Raw genomic sequence first — 13,811 nt, forward strand, 5'->3', positions numbered from 1 at the left:
TAATGGCTCTTGTGGGTTCAATCCTTCAGACCGTGGAAAGCCATTCCTCTGTTTCAAATCCCCAGCTGCACAAATTCGTGAAAAGGGTGCCAATAGGATTGCAATCTTGTGCATTCTTTTCTTGTTAATGTGTTTCTTGATCATATTTTTTGTTGGTACTATTATTTTTTGATATAGGCAAAAAGGATTGGCTTTAGAAGAAGATCCCGCCATTGTTTTCCATCGAGACACTGCTCAACTAGTCTTCTTCCACCAATGTTTACTTATGAGAAGCTTGAGTCTTCTATCCATCATTTCGACCAAAAACACAAAATTGGCGATGGAGGAGAGAAGAGAGAGGAGGAAGAAAAGGGAGGAAGGAGAAAGGAAGGGGGAAAGTGGCAGCAGTGGTGGAGGAGGGAGAATGGTGGCTGTGGCGGTGGCAGTGGAGAGTGATTGGTGGTGGTGGTGGTGTTGGATAGTGTGTGGAAGAAGAACGGTGGGAATTTTTTTTTTCTTTTAGTTATATTATGTGTTGTATTTTTGGAATTTATTAATGTAGATTTGAAAGACAAAAACAATTTTTGGATCGCATTTTTTGAGGAGCTTTTAGGAAAATTTTATTATGCCATTTTTTAGAATGTGATGTATGTAAAGCAAAAACGTATTATAAAGTGTATAAAGAAATATTCATGGAATTTTTAACATATGATGAATCAAATTACCAAACACTGTTTGTCTTTTCAGAGAATCGTTGTCAAATGAAAAATTGTCAAATGAAGCAAAAAAGCCATATTTATTAAAACAACCACAATCCATATGAAGACACTATTGACAAATAACTATAGCAAGAGGCAAAATATTATGCCACTAATGATTTAACAACTACGTCTTCCAAAAAAGATGCATAGATCCTTTGCATCATGCTACCAAAACTCGGTTATGTAGACTCCAATTGTATCAACTAAACTGGCTCCATCCTAGCTAAATCATAGTTCTCTATGTTCCTGTTTATTTGTCTCCAACAAACAACCTTATACCCAAAATGTCCATGACAATTTCCCAAAGAGAAAACAATAAAAAGATGTATCTGAACAGACCAGCATGGTACATTGGTACCAATGTGCCCGATAAAACTCCGAGCAAAAGCCCTTCTAATCATGATAGTTCAACTGACCAATCATATCTACCTCATATATACAAAGAAGGAGCAAATATTTTCTGTAAAGCACTCCTGGAACTGGACAGAAAAAAGAGGCAGTTCATCAATTTACTTTCAACACCGCAGACAGAACAAGTGGATTGGTGGAGCTTGCCTAGCATATAAGCCTAAGTGCCAAGTCTCCATAAGAGCCAAGACATTAAAGCAAATTATGGTACAAAACCTTTTTACGGTACCATCTCATGCTAATTGACTTCATTACCAATCTCCCTTAAATGCTTTACAGCACTGTTGAAAGAAAACTATTTAACTAGCAAGTAGCCACAGAGGTGAATCAGAAGCAAAGGAATTAGATAAGAAGCAGTACGAATAAGCTACTCAAGTTGCTGTACTGTTGCATTTGCTAATCTAGAGCAAATCCAGCATCTAGTACCCGCAAGAGTATCACTTTTTTGGTATTTGAGCTCCTAAAGCTAGCAAGAATTCCGTGAGTAAGCTTCATTGTAATGTTCCAAAGAAATTGTACACACCAAGCAAATGTGTCTACAACATTGCCTGTAATTGTCTTAACTAAGGTCCAGGCAGCACTGCTTAGATGTAATCAATTAGTGTCTTCCTAAAGTCATCTATCTTGCTGCACTGTTCAAGAAAATCTCTACCTAAAGAAAAATGCCCCACAAATTGTTGAAAGAACTTATACTTCAACCCTGGTTCAATGAACATGCCTAAGATTCAAGAAAGGAAAGCTATCAAGACTTTTTGGTCATGTACAGACAGTTTTTCAAGTTTGTTTCACAATTTCTAAGGCCATTTTAAATAGTCACCTTCAGAATCAACCCCACCCCCCCAACAAAAAAAAGAAGGCCTACTAGGAGCAGAATTCCCGTCTTTTGGTGCCAAAAGGCAGGGATGTAGTGTCCCTGTATTTTGGTGCATGTTGCAACATCTTAAGAGAGTCCTCAAAGAGAGTTTCACAGGCAAGAATCTCACATTTTTTCATAGTACCATATAAAAGAAAAAACATTTTAAAGCAAGAAAAATAACAGCAGCTAAACTGAATTTAAGTAAACTAGCTGGCTAAAGCAACTATATATGATCAATTATGTGTTGCACCTAAAGTATCAGCACAATGGGCTTCAAAAATTCAGATAATGGTTGCCAGTTAGATTCAACTGTTGCTATTTCAGTTCAACCAGCACTGGATCTTTAGATGAAATAGTAGTACCTGTAACCTTAAAATATCAAGTAAAAGCATAAACAGACTCCAAAATGAATCAAAACCTCCAAATCAGTATAATTTTCAATATTCCCAACAACTGGTTAAAAATTAAGAAATACTAGCCATGGTTTGTCCAACTTCCTAAACAGCTCATGTAAGTATGATAGAATATAACCATCACCGCAAATTCCTTCTTGAATCCTAGCAATCTCTAACCCTTCCTCCATGCTTCTTGATGACATGTAACCTGTGATGTTAAACAAAAAAAAGTGCAATGAACTCAACAACCCACAAAATAAACAAACCACAATATGTGAAAACAGCATATTTTGCAAAACCAATTTTAAAAACAATATTTCCACCAAATAACTGAAGCAATAGGTGAAACCTTATTGCACTTAATGGTGAATTACACTAGCAATAAGCTTCTCCATCCTTTAAAAACACCAAAATTTTGGTACCTGAATCAAGAGAAACATGTCCAGCTATATTATGAACTCAACCACAAATGAACAGATAAACTCAATAAACTAATACCCTCAACTAGAGAGCTTCAGCTAAATTACCATACTTACAGAATATTCCTAAAAACATACCATTCACAGTTTCTGTTGTTGATCCAACTTCAAATTCTGCATTTTCAATCTTTTAACTTCTTGTGGTATATCATGTGTTCTAAATTCCAACTTGAAGCAAACTATCCTTTCCCTAATCCCATTATTTCTCAACAAACTCAAAAAGTTCTCCCAGTCCAAATCTTCCTGCTGCTGCTGCTCCTTCATCCCCCTTTTAGTAAAAACAATTCTATCCACTATCACATATGTACCCATATCAAAGACCTCAACATTGACTTCCTTTAAATCATGCAGCCAAATCTTACTTAGCTGTGAATCATGAAACCTATCCTGAATTTTTCTGAACATCAGTGTCTCATATAGAAACTTCATTGCCTCATTCTCTCGTACGTCATCATCCCAGTGTGCGTAGACATATTTAGGACGACAAACCCAAAAAAGACCATCAAGGGCTGAAAGTCCCTTCTCTAAGGAGAACATCCAATCAAATTGCAAAGCCAACTCATGCACCTCTTGAGGCTCATGAGTTTTTACTATATTTCTAATCTCATCCAGATCAAAGGATATGCTGCATCCAAAGTCAATCTCAAGTGAAATTTTGGACTGAATTACACTTGCTAATAATTCTCTCAATTCGACAAACCATGAACTATTAACATGAACCCTCTTGGATAAACAAAAGTAAGAAGTCCAACCGCTGGATGCAGCTGCGAAATGAAACCGGGGTACGATGCTGCGACCACTACAATATTCAAAAGAAACAATCTTTGGAACATCAAACTGTGCCTCTACCAACCTATTATTGTCCATCAACTGTATCCTCTTGAGGGACTGACTTGAAATCTTGATGCTTTCCAATTCTCTACAATATCTCACTATCAAATCCTCAAGGTTGGGAAACTTATATGCAAATTCCATAAAGAAAGAGTCGCCGATCCCAATCCCAGTAAACAGTAAACACTTGAGATTCTGATACCATGAGGCAGTCAAAGTAATCAAACAAGTCGATTCCTCATATTCGTCCTCATCCTCATTACCATTTTCCTCATCTATGCAAGTGAGCGACTCAAGCTCTGGTGCATCAACTATAACCGACTGATTTTCAAGTAATCCAACTGCAAGTTCCTTAAGATTATTCAACTTAGTCACCTTAAAATTATCAAACCCCTCAATGTACCGAACTTCTAACACTTCAATTAAAGGGCAGCTTTCAGTTATATTATCAAACATCTCTACATCCAAATCTACCTTTATAAGGCATAGTTTTCTAAGCTCAGAACACATAATCTTCCCAACTGACATTGACATGATATAACCGTCCCTAACACTCAATTCAACTAGGGATTTAGCCCCAAACACAATTTCAGGCAAATCACAGTCTGGGAGTGAAAAATCAAGATTCCTCACCCCGTTTTGCACGGCTACCTTCGTGCATTCCTCCAACCCGTTTCGCGCGGCTACCTTCGTGCATTCCTTGACGAATGGGTTCAACAGCGAAAAGACTCCTTCAACCCTGAAATTCAACGTGTCTATACATATCCCCTGCTTGCGGTAGGGCTTCAGGGTTTTCTTCACGTGCCAGAAAAACTCCTCGCAAATATTCGTTATCTCTTTTTTGCTCCGAAGCCAGGTGCTGCGTAGCTTGAGTTTCTTGTGGAAGTAGAGCTTAGGATTGAATTCCAACTTTGGGCGTGTTTGCCACGCTCCTAACCATGATTTCGATAGTAAACTCGCTCTTGTTGATTCTTCGGCTGAGAGGTAAGATAGGATATGGTGGATTATCTCCGGTGGTAGCTCTAAAACTCCGCCACCACCGCTGCGGCTGCTTTCCGCCATGGATTGAAGGACGGATTTCAGCAGTTTCGTAACTGCGAAGACAACCGGTAAGCCTTTTAAGTGGAACCAATAACCATTTTTCCTTCAACAGTAATAAAAACTTAACAAGGAAGTGGTTGATACTTGTAGTGGCTGTTAGCTTAAAATTATACAAGTATTAACTTGTGCAAGCCTTTTAATTAATCATCAATATTTGTGTGCTTCCAAAAAAAAATATCAATATTTGTGGTAATATAGGAGAATGTTAGCTTTCACATAAACCACTAAACCAAGGAAGTGTTCTCAAAATGCTTGAAAATGTTAAAATCATGGTATCAGAATAAAAATAGCACTGTGCTTTTTTTTTTTTTTCCTTTCCTTTCTTCTTAATATCGAATAAAAATAGATGAGTAAATAAAAAATTCAAGGGGTTCATGACCAACGATAAAGATATACGAGTAACGGTGATTTTGGAATGTATGGATTGTGTTCGAAATAGTGTTAATAAGGTATTAACAGAGATTTCCAGATATATTACTCAAAAAAATCGGCACAATACACCTAATCGATTAGAAATAAAAATAACTAAAGGATAGACCGACCTTATTCCATATTTGTATCTATCATTTAGAAATATTCGTGATTTTCAATAGCTTTTTGTAAACGGACTCAAAAAACAAACATAGGTGGACTCAAAAAATAAATGTGTAATTTGCTATCTTGCCGTGTATATCAAAGTATTGGCCCTGTTCAATAAAATCAAAGTGTGTTGGAAAAGGGAATGGTGACTAAAAAGTGCATTGAAGTGTATTAACATTGTGCACCCTGTTTTGCAGGGCATGCTTCTTTTTTTTTCAACCGATGGTATTACACTAGTTTTTTTCTTTTTTAAAGCAGTGGTATTACACTAGTTTGGTTCTCTCTTTTCTTCCCGCAAAGTAATAAATCCAACATGTTGGAATAGAAATAATTTGCAAAAAAAAAAACATATATATATTTACTATCATCAAAAACCTATTGTTCAACACGTTTTTTTATCTTTTCAATTATTTTTTATTTTACATACGTTACATCATAAAAAAAATGATATATTAATTATCCTAAATAATATTTTAAATAATCCCCTGTACAAACACTCTCGTCGCTTTCAAGTGCCTGACCAATTGATCCAAGCAAACCAACCATTAACTGTGTTTTATATAGGACAGTGTTAATGGCGTTCCAAAATTTATTATTCACACAATCACACTCCTCTTTTGGGTTCCTTCTATTGGAACTAGGAGCTTTTTAAAAAAAAAAAATTTCTAAATGGTCAGGGGGCCCTTTTACCTTGGAAAATCATACAACTATCTCATGGGAAGTCAAGAGCCCTTTACTTTGAAAAATCATACAACTACCTTATGGGAAGTTAGCTGCATCCACAAATGATATAAATATGACTGCTGCTTTAGCATTACTAACGCATAATAAAAAGGATTAAGTTATTTCGGGAAATATATTTAACCAACCCCAACCCTTTTTTTCACCTATAGAATGGTAAGTTTTAAAGAGCAACAAAAAAGAAAGCATAATTTAGAAACCTCCTCTAAGGTTTTTGGCATTTATGGCTCCCTCCCTTGAAATTTGAAAAATTACACTTACACCTCTCTTGATGTTATGAAAAGACTATGATAACCTTCACAAACTTTACAAAATTTGAGTGAAAAATGAGTTTGAAAGAGAAAACAAAAATCCTTTTTTGGTAATGTTTCTTTATCCTAAAACTCTAATGTCATCTTATCTCGTACATTATACTTCATTCCCAATTCTTCTGACTAGATTTCTTAATCAATTTATAAAAAGGCAACCAACCAATTAGGAATGCATTTATTAAAATAAGTATCGTCAAAAATTACTTAAGCGAAAAAAATGTCCAAAATACCGGAAAAAGGATGCTTTCAAAACATGACTTAAATTTTTCTGTGAAAAACTAACTTGAAATTTTCACTTAACGCATAATAGTGATAGTTGATTTTTTTAGCATTTAATTTATTTTATACATCACAGAGAGGTTATATGGAATATTCATTGAAATTTTTTTTTATGCTTACATCACCAATTTGTTACCAAGACATGCTTTCTAGAAGAGGTTTCTTGTAATTTTCCAAACCTCAACAGAGGTGGCTATAATTGTCCGAACTCGAAGTGTTGTGAGAATGACAAATTTTAGAGTATGATTAACATTTTCCTGTATACATAATATATTATTACTATTCAAGAATCCACATTTGCTGCTTTAATTATGTTACTGCTAGAGTTGTTAATCGAGCCGAGTCGAGCTCAAGCACATGATAATTGAGCTCGACTCGAACCTCCAATCGAGCTAGTTCGAACTCGCTCGATTAGTAATTCGAGTTTCAAAAGTTGTTCGAGATTGACTCGTCAAACTCGGCTGAAAACTCGAACTCGAGCTCAAAATCGAGCCGAGCTTAACGAACCAAGTCGAACCCTAATTGAGAAAAGGAAAGAGGGTAAAACTATTAGATACAAAATGAAATTACGATAATGCCCCTACCATTTGAGCCTATCGAGCTGTTAGCGAGTCGAGCATAGCTTGGCTCGTTTAATAGACGAATATATATACAACTTGAGCTCGGCTCGTTTTTCTCGGTAAATGAGCCGAGTTAAACCCTTATCGAGCTGGGTCGAGCTCAGCTCGCGAGCTACCCAATTCAATTAAGAGCTCTAGTTACTGCATGCAATTTTAACGAGTGACAAACTTTGTTGTCTCTATATCTTGTTATTTCAAAATCATTTTTTGTTGCGTCAAGATCTACATTTGATTTTTTGTTATTTCAAAATCTACATTTGGTTTTTATGCAAGAACGCCCAGTGCCTAGTAAAGGACATATTTTTGGGAAAATGGCGAGGTCCGAGATGAGAACAACCTTTTTACATCCAGGGCATCTTCACATAAACGAAGGCATTGAACCCTATTCCTTAGTTTCGAGAACTATTCCAGCACAAACTGGGAAAAATACCAGTATTTAGCATGAAAATCTGCCTCGGATATCATTTGATGCTGAAGCATCTGATTTCCAACCTCCCCATTGCAAGTGCAACGAATCACAAGTGAAACTGGTGACATATGTTTATACATCCATGTCGAGGTGCAAATAGTTCACTGGAGACTCGACAATCTAAGTACAGGAGGCACTCAGATTAAAGATTTAAAATGACAAATATTACTCTCTCAACTTGGACAATAATATTCTAGATCTATTCAAATTTACAACAACCAGACTGGAAAACCAGGGCAGAGTAGGCATAAGATTGAAATGCTACCAGGTAACATGGCAGGAAAACCAAGCGGAAGGATGGGGCATAAGAATCCAAGGCTGCAGACATGCTAATCATCGTCTTCAAGAACACTCCGACGTCTCTGAATCTGAGAAATAGAAAAGGTACAAACGATATTCCAATCATGACTGACATAAAAGCCAAAAAGAGAAGTTCTGACTTACCGTAACTTTTGTCTGTTTAGTGGTTTGAGTGTTGATTTGCTCAAGCAATGATATGAGCCTCTCCTCAGAAACCTAAATAAAAAACATTATTGATAAACACCCAATTTTTTCGCAAGTTTCATAAAATATTCAAATATGTTTCTAATAACAGATCATTGATAGAATATATTTGTAGTCCAATCACTGAACACATATGTTGTATAAGCATTCACCAATGAAAGCAGCAAAGATGCACCTTTTCAGCGATCTGACCCGACTGTGCAGCTCTCAGAATAACATCTTCAACTCCTCTAGCTTTCTCAGGTTTCACCAATGCAATTCGAGCGACTATCCACAAGAATATAATATAAAACCAAGTATAAATTTCTTCGTTCAAATGTGATCATTAAGATAAAAGCAACAGAGATAAAACTAACAACCATAAGGTCTTAGAAAACATAGTCAAACTAGACCCAATGGTGTCATTATAGGTCCAGCTAGATCCCTAATCAGTCTCTCCACTACTTGAGTAATCATGCCGCGACAGTATTCTGAAGATGAAAATTATGAATCTAACTTCTCAAAGAACTGATTTAAAAACATGTTCTGCATTACGAACATAAAGCAGCCCAAACTAAGAACCTATATAAACCATAATGATGCCACTAAAGATTGGATCCATACATCTCTTACAAGAAAACATCAATCATCATCAATGTTCATTAACAGGTCTAATATAGCTCCACCAAGCTCATATACACCACCAATTTCTCAGGCAACATGTATGGATCAAAATAATTCACACAAGCCAAGAATAATAAACGCCAAATAAAGGCAAAGCCTTGATTCCAATTCATGAATTTCAAGTTTCATATATTATAGACACTACCTTGTACTGGAGAAAAATTCTTTGAGGAGAACACTTTGTAAGTAAAAAGTCAAATTTTTGGCACCCAAATATAGGGGAAAAGACAGCTTAACCTTTACAGTACTTAATGAAGGAAAAATACTGACATTTTTTGTTATAGGAGTATCTTATACAGTTGGAAAGTCCAGGAGAGCTAAGATAGAGTAACTTAGTCATGCCAGAGGGAAAAACTACTATAGTTCTGCAGAGAAAAGCGAATAATTATACAACTACGGAACAATTCTTCTCCTCAGTGTGACTGATCAAAGAAAAAAGCACTTTAGCAACAAACCAAATTGAAGAATAAACAATTACTCCATCCATCAGGGGAAAAAAAAAGGTTATGCTTTCCTTCCTTTGTTGACAATTATTTCACTTTTTTCTTACATGAAAATTTAGACTAAAAAAAATCTTTTCTTTTAAATACTTTATGCACCAAAAATATATATATATATAGAATGTATTTCCTTCTCTATCTTCAAAATTTGAATCAAGTAATACGATGGCTAAACATGTTTTCCACATCCTCCTTAAACTACTATTACACATGTTGCATAATTGACATGCCAAGTACAATGCACCTAAGCCTCAAAGATCTAGCATTACCTCATCATCCATATCCTATGGATCATAACACAGATTCAAAGTAACTGCATCCTAATAAGGAATATCTTTACTATCACATACTCCAAGATATGGTTCTGAAGACCACCTACACAACTTATTCAATGATTTAGTTAGCTTGAAAAGGAGTATTCGTGCAAAATGCCAATACATAGATCTTGCTCACAATTTTGTCTCCAAATGAGCCACACAGAAAAAGCAAACTTAGCACTTTCCGAGTAATTTTTATTTTTGATTTGCAAAAGAAAATGATTGGAAACTGAAAGATAATATTCCTTCCTGATACTGTCAGATCAAGAAATAGACCAAAGTTGATTCAACCAAAAAATGTCATTGAACAAAATGAAGAATGCTATGTACCTAAGAAAAGCCAAAACATCCTTCCTACAAATGCAACAAAGAGGTGGAATGAAAATGTAGAAGTTGGATATTTTTAGATAACCAAAAGATTGCAAAGACTTTTCTCATAAACCACTAAATTCTAAAAGTGAACATGCAACCTAAATACACAACAAACAGAATGCTATCTTTATGCTCGAACTTACGTCTTTCTCGTGCTTCAGATGTCAGAATTTGGCTCAGCATCATTTGTCTCCGCTCTTCAGCCTCCCTGTCAAAATTACAGAGTTACTATAAAAAAAGATAAATACATGTCCAGGAATACCAGGCTATTAAAATAAGAGAGGCTGAAACTAGATGAGGACAGATATCAACCTCTTAGCATCGTCCTGAGCTTTTTGCTGCTCTGAGTTTTGATTATTTCCCTGTTCGTCAGTAGTTAGAATAGATGAGGCTCCGATCCAACCTAAACTCTTAACACTATGATTCACTGAAACAGCAATATACACAAACAAAGGAGCAGCACTTACCACACCATGCTGAGCCATAAGCTCCTGCATTCTTCTCTGCCTGATAGCTTCCAATTCAGGGTCGGCCTATAGAAAACAGAAAATTGAACAACCTAAGCACAATTTCCAATTATAATATACTATATTTGCAAAATCACTGAACCCTAGGACAACCAATATACTATTGTCCTCCATTTCATGTTCTACTTGCACCAATATAGGCTTGCAAGCAACATCTACTTCAGCAAAACCATTTGCCAATTAACTCCAACCGGCTTCCCACCAGCATCAGATTTCTCCATTCTAAATCCATCATATTATGTCAAACAGAATCTCCTTACTCGATATCCATTAACTTGCTAACAATACAACATTTCAAAGATCAATTCCCAAAAAAAAAAAGGCAAGAATAAAAATGAAGCATAAAAAAGATTTTATACATAGTCAAGCACAATTGACTCAATAACTATAAAAATTCAATCTTTGCAACTCATAAAAATCCTTAAAAAGGTTATCAAGAAACACCTTGACAACTCAAGGTTCAAAAAAATGAAGCATTTCATATCCAGAACTTCACCAGCTTACCAGAAATACAATTAATCCACCAGTTAAAACAACCCAGATAAAATCAAAACAAATCATCATAAACCGAAAACCAAACAACGACAAGCATAAAAATTAAACTTTATAATCAAATTACTCAAAGAAAACCACAAATTGTAAGAAAACAAAGATTGAGCTTGGTCCTTTAGCAAACCCTATAATAGAGTACACAACATAAATCAGAATTCTGAGATCGATCGAAATACATAGAAAGAGAGTGAGGGAGAGGGAAAAAGCGAGAAGGATTAATTACCATTTTTGCTGCAAGTGAAGATGTATATCTCCCCAGCGGCAACAATGATGGAGAAGGAAAAAGGCCCGGCTATGTGAAGAGAGTTAGTTCCTTCAATCGTTTTCGTTTGCTGCTATCCTCTTCTGATGTACGAAGCTGGACATATCTTGTGAACTAAGACATGAAGAATCAGATACGAGATGGGACGGACCACCAGTGGAGGTCTATTGGGTTGTGGGCTGTAGACTTGAGGACGGATGGGCTGATCTGTTCTATTTGAGAGGAAGGCAGAGAAGAGCCGTGTGCTCCATCATTTTTGTTTTTGTATTTTATTTTAGGGTTAATCACATTTTATCCCCTTAAAAGATATCTCATTTCTCAGTTTACCCCCTAATCTTTAATTTTGCTCACTTAATCCCCTTTAGGACAAAATTGCCCTTGCATTATTTTGACTTTTCATTTACTTTGTTTTCCTTTCTTTTATTTCTTTTTCTCTTTCTTCTTTATTTAATTCTTCCTCTTTCCCACAAAAATCTTTACCTTAATGATTGAAATTAAAAAAGAGGAATTGCAGAGATCTATCTTCTCCTTAAATGATTAAAAAAAATATTCAAATCACTTTCCTAAAATATAATTTTTTTAGCCTTTCAATTCTTTTAATTTTGGATTTTCCTCTTTCCTTTATAATTTCTTATTTTATTCTCAAGAAAATATCTTAAGATGAAATTGTGACCTGATTAATAATCATCAATTGAAATTTGTGACACGTGGCATCATACAAAAAATCAAAATTAGTTTTTGATGTCTTTTAAACCTTCACCTAGAAATATGTAATTATAAACTCAAAACAAAAATTTTCGTTGAAATGAAATTTCTATTGGGAAGGATGAAAGAGAGAAGAAAGAGAAAAAGAAATAAAAGAAAGGAAAACAATTTCATCTTATGATATTTTCTTGAAAATAAAATGAGAAACTAGAAAGGAAAGAGGAAAATCCAAAATTAAAAGAATTGAAAGGCTAAAAAAATTGTATTTTAGGAAAGTGATTTGAATATTTTTTTAATCATTTAAGAAGAAAATAGATCTTTGCAATTCCTCTTTTTTAATTTCAATCATTAAGGTAAAAATTTTTGTGGGAAAGAGGAAGAATTAAATAAAGAAGAAAGAGAAAAAGAAAGGAAAGAAAGGAAAACAAGGTAAACAAAAAGTCAAAGTAATACAAGGGCAATTTTGTCCTAAAGGGGGTTAAGTGAGCAAAATTAAAGATTAGGGAGTAAACTGAGAAATGGGGTATTCTTTAAGGGGATAAAATATGATTAACCCTTTATTTTATTTACACGTTCTACGTCTCGATCTTCTCCTTTCAAATAGGGCTAATTATATCTACCTCTCTTATGGTTTGACCAACTTATCAAATGAAACGTGTGATTGGCTAACATCTGTCAACAGCCAGAGCAAAGAGACAAAAAGCCAATAAAGAAAAATGATCAGGAATTTAAATAAAAACATGGTATTATCATATCACTTACTTATCTTTTAGATGTCAAAAGCAGTCCTTCTTCTCCACTTGATAGACTACCCAACTTTCTTCAGCTTCTAATTCAACACTACCCTTTAGTGTTGAATATGTCTAAATGCATTAGCTTAAAGATAGTGAGAAGAATAGTTATAGTATTTAGTTTAATTATAGTGATTAGATAGCCTAATTATACTAGGTTGATTTTAGAATCTTGGTAGGTTGATTTTAGGGTCATGGTTGGTTTCAATCTTGTATATATATGATTGTTGTATCTCTTATTTTATATGAAAAAGGTAATTCCCAAAATATCTTCCTATCCTCCTTCTTCTTTTTCCTTGTATCAAAGCTATGAGAGAAAGAAATATTTAGACCTTTTACTTTCCAATCCTCTCCCTTGATAATTTTACCCAATGATTTTTTTGATCTGATATCATCATGTCTACATCCGATATATCTATAACATCTACATCCAAGTCCATCACAACAACTCCTCTTATTGTCAATCCATCTATTACTAGTTCTACAATTATCACTATTGAAAGGTAGTAACCACTCTACTTAGGCCGCCAATGTTGAGTTATGGTTATGGAACAAGGATATAGAGATCATCTCATTACAAAATCTGATTATATTATGGTTGATTGATCCAAGTGGGAGAAAATTGATACTCAATTGTGTAGCATGTTTTGGCAAACTATTGATTCTTCATTAAAGCAAATATTTCATCTACATAGATTTGCTTTAGTGTTTGGAAGCAGGCTAAAGCACTATACACCAATGATTGTTCTAATCTGGTCAGCCTTATTGCCCCTTGAAAACTTGACGTACCTACGAGCTCTTTCTTAGGT

General features: G+C 34.9%; 2 protein-coding genes across 3 annotated transcripts; both read right to left on the reverse strand.

The window, feature by feature from the left end:
• Positions 1–2,276: 2,276 nt before the first annotated feature.
• Positions 2,277–4,817, reverse strand: LOC113782743. 2 transcript variants are annotated; one of them, XR_003469849.1, is made up of 3 exons: positions 2,957–4,817; positions 2,749–2,821; positions 2,277–2,607 (listed from the first exon to the last, which is right to left on the reverse strand). XR_003469849.1 is itself a non-coding variant. In XM_027328651.1 (2 exons), the coding sequence occupies exon 1, from the start codon at positions 4,769–4,771 to the stop codon at positions 2,960–2,962; it is 1,812 nt and encodes a 603-aa protein (XP_027184452.1). In that variant the 5' UTR covers positions 4,772–4,817; the 3' UTR covers positions 2,277–2,607; positions 2,957–2,959. The 2 variants fall into 2 exon arrangements, 1 of the variants encoding a protein (XP_027184452.1); XM_027328651.1 differs by lacking the exon at positions 2,749–2,821.
• Positions 4,818–7,775: 2,958 nt separating this feature from the next.
• On the reverse strand, positions 7,776–11,657 carry LOC113782928 (DNA-binding protein DDB_G0278111). The gene is made up of 7 exons (XM_027328904.1): positions 11,468–11,657; positions 10,633–10,698; positions 10,478–10,527; positions 10,309–10,373; positions 8,489–8,580; positions 8,254–8,325; positions 7,776–8,177 (listed from the first exon to the last, which is right to left on the reverse strand). Exons 1-7 carry the CDS (start codon positions 11,468–11,470, stop codon positions 8,139–8,141), a joined length of 387 nt encoding a protein of 128 aa, XP_027184705.1. The 5' UTR covers positions 11,471–11,657; the 3' UTR covers positions 7,776–8,138.
• Between the last annotated feature and the right edge of the window lie 2,154 nt (positions 11,658–13,811).

This window comes from Coffea eugenioides, chromosome 9 (assembly GCF_003713205.1).
Source record: "Coffea eugenioides isolate CCC68of chromosome 9, Ceug_1.0, whole genome shotgun sequence".
NCBI classification, from domain to species: Eukaryota; Viridiplantae; Streptophyta; class Magnoliopsida; order Gentianales; family Rubiaceae; genus Coffea; species Coffea eugenioides.

Bases quoted from the DNA above. Each gene is read 5' to 3' on its own strand.
- LOC113782743 (XM_027328651.1), bottom strand. From the start codon at position 4,771: ATGGCGGAAAGCAGCCGCAGCGGTGGTGGCGGAGTTTTAGAGCTACCA.
- LOC113782928 (XM_027328904.1), bottom strand. The intron at 10,374-10,477 runs GTTGATATCTGT...TAATTTTGACAG, and splicing joins GCTCAGGACGATGCTAAGAG to GGAGGCTGAAGAGCGGAGAC. The intron at 8,178-8,253 runs GTAAGTCAGAAC...TCTATTTCTCAG, and splicing joins CTAAACAGACAAAAGTTACG to ATTCAGAGACGTCGGAGTGT.